Source organism: Perna viridis, chromosome 9 (assembly GCF_037379345.1).
Source record: "Perna viridis isolate PV_CMFRI_1.1 ecotype Kerala chromosome 9, ASM3737934v1, whole genome shotgun sequence".
Lineage (NCBI taxonomy): Eukaryota > Metazoa > Mollusca > Bivalvia > Mytilida > Mytilidae > Perna > Perna viridis.
In genome coordinates, this window is record NC_142453.1 from 2,202,024 (window position 1) to 2,226,114 (window position 24,091).

General features: G+C 32.8%; 1 protein-coding gene across 1 annotated transcript; it reads left to right on the top strand.

Moving 5' to 3' along the window:
* The first annotated feature begins 1,804 nt into the window (after positions 1 to 1,804).
* On the top strand, positions 1,805 to 5,056 carry LOC148606087 (uncharacterized). Its single transcript, XM_088546500.1, has 2 exons — positions 1,805 to 1,937; positions 2,924 to 5,056. The coding sequence occupies exon 2, from the start codon at positions 2,925 to 2,927 to the stop codon at positions 4,920 to 4,922; it is 1,998 nt and encodes a 665-aa protein (XP_088402626.1). The 5' UTR covers positions 1,805 to 1,937; position 2,924; the 3' UTR covers positions 4,923 to 5,056.
* Positions 5,057 to 24,091: the final 19,035 nt, after the last annotated feature.

Below are 24,091 nucleotides of genomic sequence, written 5' to 3' on the forward strand. Positions count from 1 at the left end.
GCACAGATGACGCCGTAAGTATGCGTATAAATATAGTCTAAATGTTTTGAGATAAATTATTCGATATTATATCAAATATACAAATAAAAATGTTATAGTTTGTTTTTATATTGATTAAAAGCGGCTCTTTATCATTATTTCTTTTCCGCATCAATTATTTCATCTTCACGTGTCATAAAGAACACGTTGAAATTAGCGTAGGAAAATCTTACGACAGGGGTTGTGTGATGGGGTACTCGACAGGGAAACTATAATAAGGAAAAAAATAATGCAATGATAGTGTTTTAAAATGAGAGAAACGGATACTCCTTCAGTTTTTTTTTGTGGATTTAAAGATTTCTACACTCTCGATAGTTGAAATTAAGGCATTTAACATGCTTGCTGAAGCTCGCATGATAACAATCTGATTTTAATTATGATTATATCTCGGATGTAGAAATATTTTAATCAACTTGAAAAAAAAGGCGAAGCTAAGTGTATTTTACGAGTATGGTTATTCTCTTGGCGTAGGAATAGGTTTATTCTTTCACTTCATTACATGTAACAACTAAATTACTGATATAAGAGTTGTTGATAAACTGGTCAATATAGTGATATTTAGACTTTCCTGTTGGCAGTCAAAATATTACGATATTGACCAGTTTATCAACAACTAATATGTTTATTACCTTGAGGAACCACATCCTTGATTTTGTTTGTACATATAATAAAACTTAGTGAAGTGTGATTTTGTCACATGCTCATTCACTCAATATCACAGGCATCTGTTACATATAAATAAAAATATTGGGTAAGGAAGAGGAGGTGACCACCATTTTTTTTAATATGAAACAAATACCTGTTCTCCATATCCATTTACTGCTCCAAGTGATAAACAATCAATCTGAAAAAAAAATGTATTATGTCCTAACAAAATATAAAATATGTTGTGTGAGTTGTTTGTTGTACACACATTAACTCCATATTTTTCCTTTTCAACATATTCAATGGAAAATAACAAAATTATTAAAAGTTTTATAGAAATGTTTCTCATAGTGCTGCTTGCTTCGGTCATGTCTGAATCGCAACTACGTTTTATTAAAGGGGCGTAACTCTAAATCCTTAGCTGGTCAATGTATATCGTGAACTGTTCTGATAATGACCGGTTTTCTGGTCTGTTTTTCTTCGTGGTATTGAGATTCTACCGTGGAATTAAGAATGACGCGTGACCACCTTTTATCCAATTAAAAAATCGGATTTTTCACCGAAATAACTTACATTTGAGATCTGTTCGTGATACATCGTCCTTCTAGTTTTGCTGTTAATATCAATTTTCGATAACACATTTTACTTATAACAAACTTGCCAATTACAGTAAGATCGCTTAACTTTTAAAGGCCGGATTCATAATTCGCTTATTTCATATGTATTGTAGGCGTATGTTTTTGAAATGCAAGGTAATTTATTCCCGGCTTTTAAGAAAATGCACATTGCCGAAGTGTAGAAATGCTTAAATTTGAAGCGAAGGGTATTCCATGGATAAAACAATACCGGGAACATATTTAGCATTATAAAACTTTTTATAGTTTAGAATAAGTCAAGCGTCGTATTTCTATCATAGTTTTTAGGTATTGGTGGTTTTTGTTGACAACCCTATAAACAACCCGTCCAATGCTTTAGAATGGAAGTTAAGGTCCCATTCTCTTGAATTCACGGAGTCACGTTACGATACTTATAATCCCTACAGATGTCAACGGTTGAATGACCAGAAAGACTTGAGTCGTGAACAATTACTTTTTTAAGTTCGGAACTTTAAATGTCGGTAGCTATGATATATATAAATATTTATCTGGTATCGATTTTGTTAACTTTTAACTTTGAATTATTTCATTGCTGCACGAAGTGTACGTATAAAAAGATCACATTGGATTCATTTAGCCCTTTCTACAATTCAAAAGGTGAGCGGATTCATAGTATTTTGATACTGTTTTATTCACTACTATATTACATATACTTTTATTTATAAAAGGTGGGCTGAATAGATAGAAGTTAAACATTACTGAACATGGAGGATAAATATTTACTTTGCTCTTTTCTGTGTTTGTTTATTTTTCGAAATGCTAATAATTTTTCATTCAAAATACAATTAAATATCAAGCTATGACACTAAATACTTGTTTTTGAGGTAAAAAACATTATTTTCATGAAATATAATGCTTCAGGAATCAGTTGTATCAACTCAAAATGTAAGTGAAAGTAGAAAAATCTTTTGTTATTATTAAAATATATTTTAGTTCGACCTGTTCTGGTGAACCAAAGTCAGTCCCTTTATGAAACGCACCTAAAAATTTTGACATTTCCTTAATGGAAATACATGGTCAAAAGTTTGATTGAAACACTTGGTCTAATTTCAAAGAGATCATGAAAGTTAAAGGTTTACTATAGAAGCCTATGGGACAAACAATACAAGAATCCAACCTAGTAATATAAACAATAAATCGTTTTTTTTTCGTTGTTTACTGTAGATAGTGTAATTATAAAACACATTGTATGATTTATTTATTAGATTTTATTTTATTTTTGGAATGCAATGCAATCTAATTATTAGAACACTTGGTAAAGAGATAAATTATACATTGTCGAAACCAATCATATTTATATCAATTAAGAAGACGTGAAGACACAGCAGAAAACTGTTCTTTAATATCAAATTAATAAAAAAAATTTGAAAAGAAAGATATTTTACGTTGAAAGAGATTTTTGTTCATATACATGTACATGTAGTCTGATATAATTATTCAATACAAGTATACACTACATGTACTATGCATGTGTAGTTATAATTCTGTTCAAAAATATTTGAAAAAATAGCATATTTGGTGTATCGATTACTACACGTAACAGATTACTATACATTACACCCAGAACATTTATTATATTGTAGAATGACTGAAAATTCTATCCTTGTCGGGACCTTGGTCGATGTTTCATCGTCGATGAAGAAAGTTAATTTAGAACAAATACTCGATAATGAAAGGTTGGCTCTCATACCTTCAATATATTCCAAGCTAGCAGGGTTAATAGGTATAGATGATTTCAATAAGTATCGTGTATTCACTGTAGGAATGGGAGGATATTTTGGAAGTGGAGTTTTTGATATAATAGGTACGATTAAGAACATGATCTGTAACAAAGCGTTCAAGGATGAAATTATTGGACACATTACTCACTCCTCAGAGAATTATGACAGTATAATTGAAGAAATGGACGGGTTATTAGATAGTGAAGGGACGAATGGCACAAGAAAACAGATAAATGCAAACCGCTTAAAGAGTATTTTAAGTTACGAACGTGTCTTATTGTTGCTTAATAAACTAAAACATGATCAAGAGTTTAAAGAAATGTTTGTTACTTTCTTACAAGAACTCTATAAATCTGACGAGGAATCTGAGAATCTATTAACAGCTGACGAGTTAAAACATATTTTAAGCAAATCTCTTTCGTCCTTGCTAGAAGACAACATTAAAGATTATTCGATTGAAGAAACATCTGATGTTTTGCAAAAGTTTGTCACACAAAGCCTGAAGTCATCGACAGGGTCTTTAGTTATGTCATTTCTACTTCAAGGAAAACATAGAATACTACCAGAGATTACAAAAGTTTTACTCAGAATAGTGAGTCCTTATATATTTGGCAAGCCGTCTTTGTACTCTTCGTTAACGAAATCTTTAGATATATTTTCAAAAGAAGAATTTTCTAATTTTAAAAAGTACTGCGTTATTATTTCAACTGGTGAAGATTCTAATGCTGTAGACGAAACAATAATACAAAAATACAGACGCCATAGAATTACCGTTGTTAGTTGCATCATTGCAGACAGGGGAACAATACAACCTCGCAGATTGTTCAACACTGAAGAAAGTCAATGGGACCCAGCAACCCATTTGATGTTTCGTATCAGCTCAGATTATCCTTTAAATTTTTTACCACACAGTATTATAAAAAGATGCAAGTGGGGTATGGAGACAAATAGTAAAACATTTCGTATGTTTTTACAAATAAACCACCCTGAAAATTTGAAAGACATAATCGATGTTGTTCACAACACAGTATGTTGTAGTGATTCCCTTTTAAACGTTATCTTGTTGTCACAAATGTCTGCGTACCTGAATCAAGAAATCGAGGGATTTGACCCAAAAAATCAGAAAGGTGCGGGTTGTTTTGTGAATGCGGCAGCAACTGTAGTTCATACAGCACTAATTAGGAATATCGAAAATATAAGCGGAGAAGTACCGAAATTCGAGCACATTAAGGACATCATAATAAGTCGATACGGAAAGGGTTGTACAAGAACCTTGTCTGTCTTAAACATTGTCTGTAAACAATATAACTTACATTGTCTAGAGATCACAGCATCAGATGCTGTAGAATCTGTATCTGCTGGAAGACCAGTTTTAGCTTCGTTTAATTTGACTGCCCCCGAATGGGAAATATTTTTGAATTATTTTAAAAATTCTCCAGGAGGAGTCTTGTGTCAAGATATAATAAATCTGTCAAAACGGAAAATGAGTAAACTTTATGAGCACTCGGTTGTATTTACAAGTTTTCATGGAAACTTTATACGCTTAATGAACTCTTGGGGCTCGAACTGGTCGGATATTGGTTTCTTTAAAGTTAAGAATGCCGCCACTCTAAATATGAAGTTTTATGATATCTTCACCCGGAAAGACAAAGATGATATAACAAGGACGAGTGTTTACCAACTTTTATATGAACTTCAAAATAAGGAATACACTTGTACACTGTGCCAATCAAAGTCCTTTGTAATTGAATATACTGGTACCCTGACATCATTTGTCTGCCCTATTTGCAAAAATTCGTTCGAACAACCGGGAGGTAACATACTCGTACAGAGTAACTACATAGCTTCCTTACTTCATTAACTGTAAAATTAACTTAAAAGAATAATTTCATCCAAATATTGTGTATTTTTTTTCAGACCAAATAAAGATCTATTTAGGTGATACCAAAATGTAGTTGATTAATGAAGACGAAGAATATTATTAATTTGTATTTTTTTGTATTTTACTGTCGTGTGCAAAATATGCCTACGAAGGTGTAGTTTTCGTATTTTGTCTTCGGTTTTGAGTTTTGTGAGAAAATTTTTCATTTCTATTTCCCATATACATTGCATATTGTTTCATGTTTAAGTATTTAAGTTAATTTAAGATAAGATCTATAACATATCAATTTCAATCAAGGTTTAATTATTTGTGATAAAACCTTATACATGTAATTTTCAATTCGACAAAAGAGCACACAATGTTTATCTGTTTATCTAACTATGCGTTGGTCTCCCTTTAAAAGGAGACACTATTCGGCTTATGACTAATTTAAGACTTACGATTTTGTGTGAAATCGACAAAAAAAGTATATTTAACATTTAAAGGAGCATGGCCATTTTATTTTTTTACAAAAGAGTAATCAAGGGAACCAAGGGTATAGCGGTAATCAAAAGAATGTAAGCCAGGGACAAATACCAGACATGGAAAACAGACATACACAACAAAGAACATTAAGTTACTAAAATCATACATACAAAGTAACAAAAGCAAATGAGCAACTCGGACTCCACTAAAAACTGGGAACATGGACCAAATGTTTTGGGACAAAGAGACGCTATTCAGTATCAAAATTGTAATGTGAACTGATCTAGCATTCAACATCGACCATCTATTTTATCATTATTTTTATAGCATGGTTTCAATCCGTAGAAACTTTTTAAGCAACAACAAGCAAAAAAAGTATAAGCGGATTTTTAGGAAATTTATTTTCGATTTTATAACAAAACTTTTCCTACTGACGTCATGAATGGAGATTTATAAAATTGGGACTCTCTTGACATTAATGCCAATCTATGATAGCATTAATGCATTAATTTAAAGGCATTGCATCTTATGGATGATCGATTCTATCTATAACTATCTTAAGTAATCAAGATATAGTATACAACTTGCACAAACTATTTAATTATTGATCTGAAATTACCCTGAAAATTGCAATGTATCCAGTAATTACGTTTACACATAAGTATTCACTGCAAATGACCATATTGTCTATTTAAAAAACAGAATCCAGACCTTAGTGGTTCAAAGACTTTGTCCCGTTTCAAGTAAGTATGAAAATGTGTAAGGATATGTAAGACATCTTCACATTTATTTGTTTCGTTGCGCAAACCACAAAGTTGCAATCATAAATCTCCCTAAGAGCTGATTTTTGTTTTTAATCATAATATCGAGTGCAATGGTTCCATCCAAAACTAAGGATTTAATTGATATTTGACTTTTCGGACTATTTATCAAGGTAATCAGCTAGACCAAGTAATAGAATAAACGAAACCTATTGGAATACAAAACAAAAATATAATGTGCTTCATCAGACTATTCCTATCGAAATGTAGAGTGCATTATTCGCAGATATTTGGATGGTATACTAAAATTGTTTAGACGCTGCCAATTTTTTTTCCAAAACCTTTTTTTAGATTTGTTTTGTTTACAAACTATACGTTCTTCAGAATATTTTCATTTTGTCCCATGACAGATGCAATATGTAATAAATGTAATATAATGATTTATATCGGTGTTTATATTAAGCCCATAATTGTGACCATTTCAAAAGAAAAAATGGTAAGTATAGTTCTAAATTCTGACTTAAATGGAACCTTAAAAGAATTACCGCTCTCTGTTTTAACTTGTTGAAATTGGTCTTGTGTATACTTTGACACTTGTTGAATAGAATGGTAATATCAAATTATCAGATGCGCTAGATTGGTAAACTTACTTACGTGATCAATTTAATACCCTTCGAAGTATCACTTCTAATTTTTCTCATCCCAATTTCTCTTTCTGCTATAGATTTCAACCCCATTTTGATACTTAGATTATGTTGGAAATGTCTTGAATAAAGAATCTAGACGAAACTACCCTTTGAAATATATTAGTTTAGACATTTGTTTCTAAGTAGAACAAGGAGCCATGATCATTGCACCACTAATAATCACTTTAGATTTAAAATATCCCGATAGATGGTCATTCTCCCTTCATACACAAACCTTTTAGACTTCACCAAATTTGTACTAAAATGTACACATCTCTCACTTTACGAAACTCTCATTGCAAAGCAATTAACGGCACTCAAGGTTTTGACACTACTACATCATTAAACAGACTTGCAATCATTATACTGGATATTGGTCATCGTAGCTCTTTAAACCAGTTTATGTTTAAGACTAAGATGAAGAGAAACGTTTCTAGACAATGTTATTAATGCCATTAATTTGGCTAACACCCTCCATCATAAAACCGTCATAAACAAAATTCCGACATATTTTGTAGACATCAATACCGATGATTTCACATTTCTATACTTTACCTTTTGCATCCCAAAATATTCTACTACATAATGGAATTGGGGGACATCACACTTGAGGACTTCGAGGCTAAATGACCTGACCGTTTTTGCAAAACTCTCAATTCAAATATTCAATTCTTCTAGTTACCTCATTACAGGAAATTTCGAAACTGTAGAAAACGAATCTCTCCATAAAAGCCTCGTTAAATGTCTCAAGTATCGTGAGCCACGCGACATAAATTGAAATACTTTTGGATCATGTGGAGGGCAAGAATTTGATTCGCTGTTATAGTTGGCGAAAGTAATTAGACCATCAATCTTGAAACGTATAGGATATCTTATCGTTCAATAAGTGCCAATGCTACATCAGTTTGCAAAGATCCCGATGTAGCAAAACACTGTCTACTATACATGAAAAGTATTTTGTTGTACCAGCAGACAAAGTCCAAAACAACATTGTTTTTGTCTGCAAGTCACATTAAATCCAATATTTAGTATGGGAAGTGGATGTAAAATATCTCACCCTCCAAAGTTGAAAACCATTTCAGTCCTTTCGTTTTTCAGCCTCTCTACAAAGACGGTGATTGTGATCTTCCGTACATGTATCGGATTCCAAAATTACACAAGATTCCATACAAACAACGCTTTCTAGCTAGATTTGCAAAATTTTTCTACTATGCCTCTACCAACTTCCATATTTACAGCTGTCAAAGAGGATCTGCAGTCTAAATACATTTGTTACTCGCATAGTCGTGTCAACTGTAAAAAATGGAAGATCTTTTCGAAATCTTCAGCGCTAGATTCGCATAGGAAGAAAATAGTATCAAGATTATTTTTAATTGTATACTATTTTTAAAATACTCAGTTGAAATCTCGTCGTCGTTGTTACTCTTAAAGAGATGGAACGCCTAGATACAAATACTAAGCATTTGTTAAAGATTCTCCAAACTTTTCCAAATCATTCTATAAATATACCGAGGAAGATGTTATCAAATGCTATCAAATTTTATTGATAACATATTTGTCCAATATGGGGACGTGTTTTTTAACAGATGGTCGGCATTCAAATGGGAAAATATTCTGCTTCATTACTTACTGATCTACACCTTCACTCTTATGACTAACTTTATAGCCGATCTTATTCGAAAAAGGAACATCGTTTGATCATTTCCTTTCAAATCAGTTTCCACTAAATAGAGGGCATTTGCCTTCAAACAATCCTAGATTCGGAGATTTATTTACACTTATTTAGGACTGGTTCATTTTCCATTTTTTAAGATTGCAAATTTTTTACCAGTTGCAGTAGCCCAAATATTGACATAAAACAATTTAAATCCTCTATTGATGCATGGCGAAATCGGTGCCATGGCGTGAAAATAACTTTCCGAATTCTAATAAGTTTATTAATCATGGGAAAATGCCCGTACGGTGGAGATCGAGATAACATCTCATAGTACGTGGTGGTTAACGGCAAGATATGCTTGATGCAAGTAGGTACACAGACAACAAAGGATTTACTCTCTAATTGCAGTGCAAGATATGAGATTGTCTTTCATACTGTCTGTAGTGTCCTTTATCGCAAGTTCCTTTGGATAGATGCGATATAAAGGAATAATCAAGGAAACCAAGGTTATAGTGGTAATCAAAATAATGTAATCCAGGGACAAAAACCAGACATGGAAAACAGACATACACAACATAAAGTAAGTAAAATCATAAATACAAAGTAACAAAAGCAAATGAGAAACGGTAACTTGGTATGCGGTATATGGCTATTTCTGAACAAGAAAATAAGTGAACTACCTAATATTTATAATAACAGCTGCCTCATTCATAGGGGATCCTTTTTCCATTCCTATAAGTAATTTAACGTCTTCGATTGTTCAAAGAATAATTATGAAAATAAATTATAAAATTACCATAGGACCACGCTTTGTATACTTCACCACTATTTGGAATAACACATCGGGTCATTACACTATAATTCTAATCATGAGATTCGTCATACTTATAGCCGTTTTTGATTGGTCGAAAACGTTGTTGCCAGAAAGTTCATACATGAATGAACTTCGCCAGATCGTTCATACATGCATGAACACCAGTCAACTTGAAACCAATATGACGGCCGTGTAGTTTGAAAGAGGGTGGCAACGAACTGAACGGCGTAATATAGCCGTAAGAATAGTTTATTACATGCACATTGATTTTACCGGTCAAGTTTGTTTACAGAGAGTAATTTTCAGCTCGGAGAAAGAAACTTATAACTGAGTCTGAATGAACCCTTGAAAAAACTATCACTTCGTCCATGCCGCCTTCACTATCGTGCAGACGATTATGTGTAATACGTGTGCAAGGGAATGCGTGTGTATTGAAGCGTAAACATAAACACAGTGTATCAATATAACCGACTGAGGCTCTTAGAGGGTAACTTTGACTCTCGCATAGAATTATAAGGATTGAACAGATATTTTTGGTCGTTCATGCCTGTATGAACGGATCTCGGAGCTCCCAAAATCAATGAACGACCGAAGGATCAATCCTATATAGCAGTTAAGTGTGATACTAATCATATCTGAATAAAGAAGTCAATTAAATATGCATAAAATGACGAACTGTAGGACAACACTGCTGAGAAAAAGATCTAAAAGATGCGACAAAACATTCTGACTGTGAAGATACTTTACACTTAATCAAAATCACTATCTCAGCGACAGGTTGGAAATGTCCAAGTTCAGCGCTCTTTTAACATATTAATTTAATGAGCAAATAGCTCTGAATATTGGACGTGTGATTCCTAACGTGACAAGCGTTCATTCAATGATTTCTTTTTTTCAATATTTTGGGTTTAAGTACTTAAATTCAAAATTTGGTTTTAATTACACTAAGGAAGTTGAAGATTCGAAAATCAAAGTTTGAATTTATGTACCTTTTGCTGCGGATGAGAGTTACTTATAAAAACATATGTGTACAGCATACCAAAACAACTGCCAACTTTATGTATTTTAAATAGCGTTTTCGTGATATTTTCAATATGATTGGCAATTTTTGTATTTTAAATTGTGTTTTCGTAATATTTTCTTGAGGGTTAGTAACGAGGCTTTGTTTAAAAATGTGTACGAAGTATATCCTTGTAAAAAAAACAACTAATATATATGTGATTATCAATTGGATTACTTGTGCCGTTATACATAACCGGTTGAAATTATCAGCTGATAAGAAGATTTAGTTCAATGAATACAGTGATTTAGCAAGTTATTCAAAATATATCTCACTGTAAATAATCTTTTTGTCTCCTCAGTAAACATATCGATAACTTCCATACAAAAGCTGGTTCAATGCAGAAATACATAATACATTCATACAGATTGTGGCAACAAAAAAAGTCCGAGTTGCTCATTTTACTTATTTACTTTTCATGTATTATTTTGGTTATTTTATGTTTTTGTTGTGTGTATGATTTCCATGTCTGGCTTCTGTCCTCAAATTACATTCTTTTGATTTCTGCTAGAACCTTGGTTCCCTTGATTACTCTTTCATATTCCATTATTCCATACTGTTGCTAAAAGGCAAAGTCACCTGGTTCATGCTACCAGTTTTTAGTGAAGTTGATCATTTATTTCTGTTCCTTTTTATATAGTATTATGGTTATTTTATGTTCTTTGTTGTGTATGTCTGTTTTCCATGTCTGGTCTTTGTTCTTAGATTACATTCTTTTGACTTTCGCTAGAATCTTGGTTCTCTTTAACTGTCGGAGGACCGATTCTATGCCACTGATGGATTGGAATGAACGGAAGTACAAAAATAACTATAATTATAACTATAATTGACGTCATGAAAGTCAAGGTTATAGTGGTAATCAAAATAATGTAATGGAGGGACAAAAACCAGACATGGAAAACAGACATACACAACATAAAATAAGTAAAATCATAAATACAAAGTAAGAAAAGCAAATGAGCAACTCGGACTCCACTAAAAACTGGGAGCATGGACCAGGTGCACCGGTAGTGTAGGTTTATGTAACAAATACAACAACATGAGAAATGGTAACTTGGTATGCGGTATATGGCTATTTCTAAACTAGAAAATAAGTGAACTACCTAATATTTATAATAACAGCTGCCTCATTCAGAGGGGGTCTTTTTTCCATTCCTATAAGTAATTTAACGTCTTCGATTGTTCAAAGAATAATTATGAAAATAAATTATAAAATTACCATAGGACCACGCTTTGTATACTTCACCATTATTTGGAATAACACATCGGGTCATTACACTATAATTCTAATCATGAGATTCGTCATACTTATAGCCGTTTTTGATTGGTCGTGAACGTTGTTACCAGAAAGTTCATACATGAATGAACTTCGCCAGATCGTTCATACATGCATGAACGCCAGTCAACTTGAAACCAATATGACGGCCGTGTAGTTTGAAAGAGGGTGGCAACGAACTGAACGGCGTAATATAGCCGTAAGAATAGTTTATTACATGCACATTGATTTTACCGGTCAAGTTTGTTTACAGAGAGTAATTTTCAGCTCGGAGAAAGAAACTTATAACTGAGTCTGAATGAACCCTTGAAAAAACTATCACTTCGTCCATGCCGCCTTCACTATCGTGCAGACGATTATGTGTAATACGTGTGCAAGAGAATGCGTGTGTATTGAAGCGTAAACATAAACACAGTGTATCAATATAACCGACTGAGGCTCTTAGAGGGTAACTTTGACTCTCGCATAGAATTATAAGGATTGAACAGATATTTTCGGTCGTTCATGCCTGTATGAACGGATCTCGGAGCTCCCAAAATCAATGAACGGCCGAAGGATCAATCCTATATAGTAGTTAAGTGTGATACTAATCATATCTGAATAAAGAAGTCAATTACGTATGTATAAAATGACGAACTGTAGGACAACACTGCTGAGAAAAAGATCTAAAAGATGCGACAAAACATTCTGACTGTAAAGATACTTTACACTTAATCAAAATCACTATCTCAGCGACAGGTTGGAAATGTCCAAGTTCAGCGCTCTTTTAACATATTAATTTAATGAGCATCTAGCTCTGAATATTGGACGTGTGACTCCTAACGTGACAAGCGTTCATTCAATGATTTCTTTTTTTCAATATTTTGGGTTTAAGTACTTAAATTCAAAATTTGGTTTTGATTACACTAAGGAAGTTGAAGATTCGAAAATCAAAGTTTGAATGTATGTACCTTTTGCTGCGGATGAGAGTTACTTATAAAAACATATGTGTACAGCATACCAAAAAAACTGCCAACTTTATGTATTTTAAATAGCGTTTTCGTGATATTTTCAATATGATTGGCAATTTTTGTATTTTAAATTGTGTTTTCGTAATATTTTCTTGAGGGTTAGTAACGAGGCTTTGTTTAAAAATGTGTACGACGTATATCCTTGTAAAAAAAAAAAACTAATATATATGTGATTATCAATTGGATTACTTGTGCCGTTATACATAACCGGTTGAAATTATCAGCTGATAAGAAGATTTAGTTCAATGAATACAGTGATTTAGCAAGTTATTCAAAATATATCTCACTGTAAATAATCTTTTTGTCTCCTCAGTAAACATATCGATAACTTCCATACAAAAGCTGGTTCAATGCAGAAATACATAATACATTCATACAGATTGTGGCAACAAAAAAAAAGTCCGAGTTGCTCATTTTACTTACTTACTTTTCATGTATTATTTTGGTTATTTTATGTTTTTGTTGTGTGTATGATTTCCATGTCTGGCTTCTGTCCTCAAATTACATTCTTTTGATTTCTGCTAGAACCTTGGTTCCCTTGATTACTCTTTCATATCCCATACTGTTGCTAAAAGGCAAAGTCACCTGGTTCATGCTACCAGTTTTTAGTGAAGTTGATCATTTATTTCTGTTCCTTTTTATATAGTATTATGGTTATTTTATGTTCTTTGTTGTGTATGTCTGTTTTCCATGTCTGGTCTTTGTTCTTAGATTACATTCTTTTGACTTTCGCTAGAATCTTGGTTCTCTTTAACTGTCGGAGGACCGATTCTATGCCACTGATGGATTGGAATGAACGGAAGTCCAAAAATAACTATAATTATAACTGTAATTGACGTCATGAAAGTGTAAAAAAGACCCTTAAATAACATTATTACATACATTTGTATACCTTGTTTGTGCAAAGATCAAATTTGCAAATATTAATCTTCTTTACAAAAACTGATTTTCGATTTAAATGACGATTGTGGTGGAAGTATCATTCATTGATAATTTGACTTGTTTTGATTATGTTCGTTTAAACCAGGTAAAAAAGTGTTAGAATAATCGAATACTATAATAATACATTGAAATTAAAATGAGCTACAGAAAATCCTTCCTATTGCAATGTAGAGTGTATAATCCTTAAAGTTGTGTGATTTGACTGCTCTAAATCTGTTTATATGCTATGGTTTTCTTTCTGTCTTTCGTCTTTTTGTATAAATGTTCTCACAATTAGGCTGCTGGAACAGGGTTATGCTTCTACAAGATTAAAGTCATCGCTACACAAGTTTCATGTTTGTCTCAATATCTCATAGATCTTTACGGTGTATCCATCTGAAAACTGATTTTATCAATGTGTCATAGTTTTCCTTTCCTCTTTCGTCTACCCAAAAATTAACTTTGATTAGCTACCCGCCGGGTGTTCCTAGAAAAGCAGAGGTCGCTATCCACATTGCCGACGCACCTGGTCCATGCTCCCAGTTTTTAATGGAGTCCGAGTATCTCATTTAATATACTTTGTATGTACTATTTTGGTTAATTCATGCTCTTCGTGAGTATGTTTCCATGTCTGGACTTTATTCTTGGATTGTATTCTTTTGATTTCATTTAAAATCATCTTTTTCCCTTGAATTCTTTTAAAGAATGTTTTGTTAACATTCGTTTTAATTTTAAAATATATGTGCTATAAAATATTTTTGTATTTGTCCTAGGGAAATGCTTACGTTATAAATGTTATACATGTATACTGAATTAAAGTTTATATTCAGCTCTTAACTATAACTGTACAAAAGAAAATTGGTGAATATCGTCATAAAGTTTGCCTTTAATGGAGCCTTAATAATCAACACTCTCCCAATTTACTTGTTGTTCGATTTGTTGGATTTTGTTACACCTTGAAACCCTTATAATAAAATGGTACTACCAAAACTAAAAGGTGCATTATATCTATAGAATCACTTCTAATTTTCTACGTCGTCTACATTTCATACACAATGGCGGTTTTAGATGGTAGGATAGTGTAAATTTTCTAGAAAAATGAAATTTTAACATTTGATTTATGTTAAACAGCAAACAGTTGTTTGTTCCTGATTATCAATTTAATAATTGAGGAAAAATGACGGGAAAGACGGAACAAATGTACTGCCCAAGGTAAAGCCGGTGGGAAACCTATTCCAATGATATAGGTTATCAGCCTACTACAGAAACGTGAAACTCAAGTACGGACTAATCGTTAAATACCGTCTTGTAATCAAAAGAATGCAATCCAGGGACAAAGACCAGACATGGAAAACAGACATGCACAACAAAGAACACAAAGTAACAAAAATCATACACCTAAAGCAACAAAAGCAAATGAGCAACTCGGACTCCACTAAAAACTGGGGGAATGGACCAGGTACACCGGTAGGGTAAGCGTCCTCTGCTTTTCTAGAAACACCAGTCGAGTTGCACAAAAAAAGTCCGGGGTAGAAGAAAGAGGAAAGGAAAACTGACGCGTTAAACAAATCAGTTTTCATGGCGCAGACGGATACAACGTAACGATCTACGAGTTCATGTTGACGACCATAAAACTTCTGTATTGATGACTTCAATCTTGTAGCAACATAACCCTGCTCCAAAAGCCTATTTGTTAGAATTCTAGATACAAAAATCTGCGTAGTTTCGGGAAGCTCTGGAAAAACATATGAGTTGTGATATGAGCACTCCATAGGCAGGTGCTGAAGGGAATTTGCCACATAATAAAATAAATAAAATAAATAAAATAAATAATTTTTGTTTGAGATATTGTTAACTTTACACATCCAAAATATTCAAGGGCTAATAATAAGATTAAAGAAATTAAAAAAGTGAAAAAAGTCTCTTTTCTTCAATCTACATGTAGAACGTTTAGTTTCCAACCACTGAAATGCTTAAAATTTTCAGATGAACCATAAAAAAGAAGTTTATTTTTTTATTGGGTAATTCAAAATTCTGATGCACTAGAAAGGTAGATTTAAACTATGGCGATTTTTCTTTTTGAGTATAATATTAGTGAACATTTAACAAACAGTTCTGCGAAAAGTTCAAAGTCGCGAAAGTGAAAAGTTTCAAGTATACTTCATCTTTGCTCAGCTAAATGTGAAAGTTTACACAATTTAAAATCAATATAGTGTTCAATATAAAACACAGGTTTTACTATTCTGTACGGAGTTTTCAGAGCATTATATATATCAGAACCTCGGATGTACACTTAATCTGTTTGTAGATCAAAGAAATATTTATATTTCATACCAATCTCCTTATGAAAAATGTCATTCATTTTGTACAATCTTGAACACCAGTTATGTGATCCTGCCGTCGTCGGAAAGCAAATTACTTTCAAACGTGTTTTGATGTACTAGTCTATTTCCTCTGAAATGCAAACACAATTGTTTTTGTTTTCAGTTTGCCATGATTTATTTATACTTCTCTGAGTTTGAACTTTGCGTGAGTTTTACAGAGCATCCGTTGCAGATCGTCTTCTTAGCTTGCTCTAAAACAATCTCATCCGGATACAAAACGATAGACAAGTCATTAACAAACAAAGACAGAAGTGTTCTGGCCGGCAGTCGTCAAAGCTTACATCCAATTTACATAAATAAACATGGCTATCGTTTTCAGCTGATTAGGACACATGATTCTGAGCTTTGGTATACGGTTTTCAACTGGATTATACATTTTAACATTTATGTTATAGATCGTTTGCACAACATCATTTACTGGGTTAGAAAATTAGTTCAATACTTGTTGTTAATCGATGGATGAATTCAATTCAGTTCAACATTTTTTTCTATCATTATATGTTTTTATTCAGGCAGTTATTAAATAAATGTTTTAATTATCTTACATGTGAATTATCTTTGTGAAAGGTTATATTTCACTAAAACTAAACAATTCCTACAGCAAATATAATTTTAGAAATGCTTACAGCAAAAGTGAAATATAATTAAAATTCGATTAAAACGTTTAAAAAGTCATAAAAGCAATACGTTGTAGACGGTGCTATTGGAACATGAGTACACAATGATAATTGACGCAGCAATTAGATATATTTATGATACTGAAGCATTACACATGACGATATTACATTGATAAACGAAACCTAGGTTAAGGATAAAGAGCGATAACTGTATCGTGATACTATTTCATAAAATTTCTAATTGGAACTCAAGGCATAAAATATGGGTGATACTTTTTTTTAAAATCAATGACTCATTTATTATTGAAAATACCATACAATTTATAAATAGTTGAAAAGCAGTTTATTTGTTTACTGGTTTTGATACTTCTGTATCTACAGAAAAGAAAAAAAAATAAAAGTGTTACATGTACATTTGATTCTGTTGCTCTATTGTTAATGGAAAAGCAAAAACATCACTGAATATGTAATCAATGGTAGGTAATATTGGAATTAAGCAACCGATAAACTCTACTCAAATTTGTATGGAAAAGTCAAAATGCCGTATAATAAATGCAATACAAGTGTGAAGACCAGAAATTTCTATACTTACAGGTATTTTGATGGAAATTTAGCTATTTATAATTGTATTCTCTGCAAGCCGAAAACCAAGAAAACGAAAACTGTTACAGAATTATTGCCGAATGATAATGAAAACATGATAATGAACAACAAAGTCATTGGTTTGAATTGAATAAAATTCTATAAAGAATGAGTTTGATTAAGCCGGCCATTCTGAATATCAAGTTAAGCTCTTTAAAAAGATATAAACTTGTATTACCATCTTAAATTAACATTTTAATGATCCGGAAACTACCGTGTTTACCTTGCTTTGAGGATTTTTAGAGACATTGATCGGTTTTTGAAACGAATAGGTGTAAAATTAATGTATTTATGATATATAGATCCTCCGTCAGTCTCGCGGGGATTGAAGGAATTTTTCACTCCAGATAGTTAAATTTCAGATTTCAACCTACGAGCCCCAGAGACAAATTTCACTATCGAGAGTAGAATCTTGTAATTCTCGAAAACATTGGTGGTGAATCTGTTTCTCTCCTAAAATAGAAAACTCGGAAATATAAAATGGCCGGAATATTCTAGCATAAATTCAATCACCACTTGGTGGTTAAAAGTCATGTGTATTATTAATCATTGACTTAGAATGGCAGAATATATAATCATAATTGTCAGTAAGACAAACTACATACAATATTTTCATGTATCACACACCAAACTCTTAAGCAAGAAGAAGTATTAATTCTGTCTTATCTAGTACTTTTTTTACTTGTTTAAGTTAAATATCTTAAATGTTATAGCCGCATCACAATAGGCCACGCTCGTTCTACGACCATATAAAATAATGATCGTTGTGTGATTGTCGTAATAAGGTGGTATTAAGAACGTAGTAGGGTTTTTATGGTCATGATGGTCCTCACTACGTCCTCACTATAACTACGATTTCACTGCAAGCCACGACCTAATCACGTTCTTTTCTCCGCACACAATGCCCAAGTTATTGGTATAAAAAACTAAACAAACGTTGTTTATGACCAAGAATGTCGTGATATATTAATGCATGTTCAGTATATGACGCGACCGAGGTGATGTATCGTAACTTAGGCAAATGATGAGGAGAGGAGGATTGTAAGGCAACGTAGATCTTGTCGGGTAAGACCTTGACTTTCTGATGAATTAGGTAAACAACAAAATTACCAAACACTTATCCGATCAACAATCATGTCAAGTCCAAAATAAATCTAGTGAAATAGATATTACACCATCGGATCAGCTGGTACCGCAATGGTCCTGACTTAGTACAGGCATTTCAAATAAAATAAAATTGATTAAAACTAAACCGCCCTCTCCCATTGCGGCGTGAATAAAACACTTGGGAAAGAATACTTCAGTCAACTGATAAATGTTTTTGAGGAATGAGGATAAACAGTCCTTCTTCAACTTTTTGGGGATGTCTCCAGAGATGTTTGATGAACTGTTGAATAAAGTTGGGCCCTGAATTCAGTAGAAGATTCTGAAAAGTTCTAGAACCTGATCTAAACTAGCCATTACCATGATCGATATTCAAACCTCCAGTATGTCCATTACCATGATCGATATTCAAACCTCCAGTATGTCCATTACCATGATCGATATTCAAACCTCTAGTATGTTTATTGATGTGTTTACCTGATGTTTGCAGAGAAATTGGTCAAGACTATAAAGACGAAGATGGAACATCCCACATGCTTTGGCTAATTAGATGGCAAACATATCACTATTGAAAATACAACAAAAACGGGAACCTCGTTTCATAATTATCAGGGTTTTTTTTTTATAATTCTTCATGCCTTGGTTCTTATCGCTAGATGTAGGTGGTTATGGTTTAATGTCGGATTTTATGCCAGAGCTTGCCGAAACTACACAGACTTTTTGTATCGCGCTAGAACTCTAACAAATAGGCTTCTGGGACAGGGTTATGTTGCTACAAGATTGATGTCATCACTACAGAAGTTTTATGGTCGTCATCATGAACTCGTGGATCGTTATGGTATATCTATCTGCACCATGAAAACTGATGTATTCAACTGGTCATAGTTTTCCTTTCCTCGTTTGTCTACCCCGGACTTGAGTTTTTATTAGCAACTCGGCGGGTGTTTCTAGAAAAGCAGAGGACGCTTACCCTACCTGTGCACCTGGTCCATGCTCCCAGTTTTTAGTGGAGTCCGAGTTGCTCATTTGCTTTTGTTGCTTTGTGTGTATGATTTTGGTTGCTTTGTGTTCTTTGTTGTGTATGTCTGTTTTCCATGTCTGGTCTTTGTCCCTGCATTCTTTTGTTTACCGCTGTAACCTTGGTTCCCTTGATTATTCTTCCAGTATTTCAAAGTTTCTGAACTAAAAGAATGCATGCTTGAGAGATGGAAATATTGGAATTCCAGAACAAGATGTAATGCTTAATGATGAGCAGGAAAATGCCTTATTTCATTACTGGTGATGACACTTTTGGACTTTGAACCTATTTGATGAAGCCCTATTCTATACAAGGTATGCCATTACTAATTACAGAATTTCAGTGGTAGACGTGTTGGAGCGCGTTCAGGATATTAGCACAGATATGGGCAATTTTATTATCGACAATATTGAAAGGCCCAGATATTAATTGGTGTTGTAACTGAAACTTGCGTTTGACTTCACAACTTGATAACATGATGTTCAACATAACAAAACTCTCTACTAGACATGGAAGGCCATCAACCTAATATTGAAGATAACAGAATGAAAAAGTAAAGAAAAAAGCCTTGTTTATGCTGTTTTTTTAGAACTTAACAAAATGTTTTGTATTGTCATTTTTGGAGTAGAAATACAAATAATAAATGAATAAAAATAATGAAAACAAATAGCATAATATGTATATCATATTACCTTTGATGAAGGCCATGATGGCCAAAACGTTCGGTTAAACCTACCTAGCATATTTGTTTATATAGGTCGGTGCTGTTTTGGTTTTGGTTGATAGTTGTCTTCATATTTTATTGGTCATTGTATCCTTGTTCATTGATATATGTCTTTCAATATATTAATTTGATATTAAAATTGACAGATAATCATACAAATGTGTAACTCTACAAGGAAACATATCTCTACGAAATGCTTTTGTTTCATAACCATGGATTGTTATCACGTTAAACACTAACCAAGTGCAACGCTTTACCTTGAAATAACCCCTAGATATACAAGTTTATAGTTCCTAGGATGGACAAATGATGACGTAATGTACTACTTATATTGATAATCTATCCCATATAAGATTAAACAGAAATGTAGCTATAAATACTATGTATTACAGTACGATCTGTGTCCTATTATTCATATTTTAATTCTTATTCAATTACAAGTGATCAATTCTCGTTTACTCTGGTCAGGGGTGATTTATTTAATATTGGACCAATTTATCGTCTTTTTTTTCAACCCGTATTGGTATTAAAATACTATTCTGAAACAATAGAATTTCTATATTTTATAAAGGAAACAAATAAAAGTATAACTGGACAAACAATAATTGAATGTCTATCTTGAGAAGAAACGAAACTTTGAAATTTAACGCTTGCAATTGAGTATCGTGAAGACACGGATCAGCAGCATTATTGATTAAATCACTCAGATGGAATGAACACTGGCTGGTGCGTTAAATTCCCCCACCCCTGCGTTGTTGGGGAACCGTCGGAGATCCACCGGAAAGACCGTCAGATGATGATACCGCCTATCCAGCTGAGATAAAATGCTATGGTTGTAGTTGTGTCAAGATGTGTTGCCTCGATTAAAGTTCTGAGGTAATCAGCTTGAATTTTGAGACAGCTATGGGGAAATATTTGGGGTAGGTTGTGTTGGCCATTGAAGTTGCTCTGTGCTAAGGAAGCAGGAAATGACGATTCTTGAGGTTGAAACGGCTGCCTACATGTAAGATGAAATTGAAATGATTGGGCATTAATCACTTGCGTTTCGGTTCTTTTCAATTAGTCGTTTACAGCAATATATCTGTACAGAGCACTACTTATGTTTTGTTGACATAGCCTAAATAAATTGTATTCTATTTCATTATAAATACATTAACAGTAGTCACAAAGTTTTTGATGACCCATGTATCTCTCTTAGTACGTGCTTTACCTGCATCGCCTTACTTCTTTAAGAAGTAAAGACTAACACATTTTTTTCCTAGCTCAATGGCTTTTCCACCCACCTCTTGTTCGTCTTTTGGTGACAAATCTTATATCGATTTTGGTTTTTGTCCTTCTTTGATACCACAATCATTCTCGATGTGTCGGTTTTGTCACCGTTGTCATGGAAAACTTGGTAATCGTAGTGAGAACGTGCTGAAAGCGTGACAAGGTCATAATTTAATTGTAGTGGAGTCATGATAAGGACATAGTCACATCGTGAAGAAAGACAAAGTTACAAGTTCGTCCGACGATCTTACCACGATCTAAAAAAAAATGATAGAACGTAGTGAGGTCGTGATGGTCGGGATATAGTGTGACAGAGGGATACCGTTGGATATAAGTAACATGCATATTACATGCACAAGATCATACATTTAATCGCTATAATTTTTTTTTATTAACGATATGATACTTTGATATCAGACTTTGTACAGAAAGACATCTAAATATAGCATGTCTTTATATCATATTTTGTCTTTAGAGGATTATTATCGAATTATATATAGCATACTTTAGTTAAGATATTATCTATTTCATTTTGATAAAACATTTATCAATGATTGAGTTATCTTACATTTCGAATTTTACGGTGAATTGCAAATCTAACCATTTCTACCTTTTCTCGTTAATTAGAAGAGTGAAAGGCAAAGTATCTCAAAATTATGTTATAGATGACACGCGAACATGTTATAGAAAGAAATTTGCGTAAAACGCCGATTGAACATGTGTATCATTTTATCCTGAGCTAATTGGAATGAATAATATTGGTTTATAGTTTTATTAAATTGATAAATTAAATATACAAAGGATGCAAAAACAATTCATTGGTTAAGGCTGACGCAAGCTGTAAGGTATTGTAACGTCACTTCTGTGAAATACACTTGTACGTCTTAAACGGTTGTGCAATCGCACATTGAAGGCAAACATACCACTCAAGGAATACTTGACAGCAGAAAATCGGATCAGCTATAAGATGCAATAATCTCGCATAATAATTCCCGGATGAGTATTTTGATCGATTCATATTTGGTTCGGAAACTGTCATGTTGTTGTTTGATACTGGGTCACACAAAATGTTAAGAAATGTATTTTCTATCTATTTAGTATTGTCTGGTATAATATTGTGTTTGATAAAAATGTGTGCCGTTTGTTTTGCTAACGTGTATGTAATGAATAGGAATTTTTAATTTCATCCTTTTTCTGTGGATAATTTGACTTTCTTAGGAGTTATCAAGTATAAAAATCTAAAATGAGTTAGCCTTAAAGACAAGTAATAACGCTAAAATATTGATATGTATGGCCATTCTCATAGTGACATTGCAGTTTAGATTTGACTTACTGCTGGTAGCTTTATACAGAACCATGTTTAAATATTGTGAGTGTCATGTAAATTTGTCAACATGTAAAGTTGTTAGTCATTACAATGTATGTTTAAACAATAAACAAATTGTTTTGTAGAAATAGAATTAAAGAGGAGGCGTATGTTAAGGTCAAAAGACCTTTCAGAAAGACAGAATAAGGCATTATTAATAAAAGTATTGATATTATGGATATCATATGACATATTTCCAAATATGACTTGAATACAAACTCTACTTTTAACAATCAATATAATGTTATTTGAATATGTTTCAAACAGTAAACTCTTGTAGAAATTAGAATTCTAAAAAAAAACTAAAACTAAAAACTAAAGACTCCGATAGTGTCAAGTAATTTAATAATAATTTAATTTTCCGACCTTGGCATTTAAACATCTTAAGATAAATTAAGTGTTAGTCCCTAAAAGAATCAGGCTGTGAAACATAGCATAAAAAAATCCTTCATATTGGTATTGTAATTTAACTATTTGCACCATCAGAATCAAGGAAAACAGACAAAATTTTACATATCGTGCTAGACCATTAATTACAATGTCATTGAAATGCACTGAAAATGAACTTTTCAAGGGCGGATACCTCTGTCAAAAACCTATTTTTTCTATGAATATATTAAAAAAATTCTGAGCGAACCCAGTGATACATAGATAACAAAAAATGGTCCTTTCAAATAAAGAAAGCATCTTTGATTGAAATCATACTGTCAGATCGGTGGTGTTTTGACATGCATGTTAATAATTTTTCTAATTTTGCCTGATTTTTACAAACACTTACACTTAAATCATTAAGCAAATGCGTTGCTACCTTTCCCTTACAAAATATGGAAAAATAAAACGTGCTGATATTCGCAATAAATGCTCATCATATGCATGTTTTCTGGTAGTAAACAACAGACAAAAATGGACATGTTTTCTCTTTGCTACAAATGACCGAAAAGTATTATATAACCAAGTTTCAAATTATGTTAGGAAAATAACAAATTTCGTAAACGTCTTAGTTGTTCAAATATCGACTTAAGTAAAACACTTTTGTCTCTGTCAGCCAGATATCAGAACTCCTTCACCATTTTTCAATAAATCTCACTTTACGACAATTTATGTGATCAAACAAGATTACAGAAAACATGTCTAAACCAAAACTCTTTACACTTGGTTCGGTTTAGGCAGGTGTTCAATTTACCCAGGTTTAAAAAACCTAAACTTTGACACAACGTGTTCTCTTACAGTGTCAGCCAGGTGTTTCTAATTCTTTTCATGGTTTGGTTGACAGTTTTTACAGTATCAACAAAGTACTGTACTTTCAGAGCATTTGAAAAGTATTTTGATATAAATAATATTAACGACCACAAAGGAATCATAGAAATTAAAAAT

Bases quoted from the DNA above. Each gene is read 5' to 3' on its own strand.
- LOC148606087 (XM_088546500.1), top strand. From the start codon at position 2,925: ATGACTGAAAATTCTATCCTTGTCGGGACCTTGGTCGATGTTTCATCG.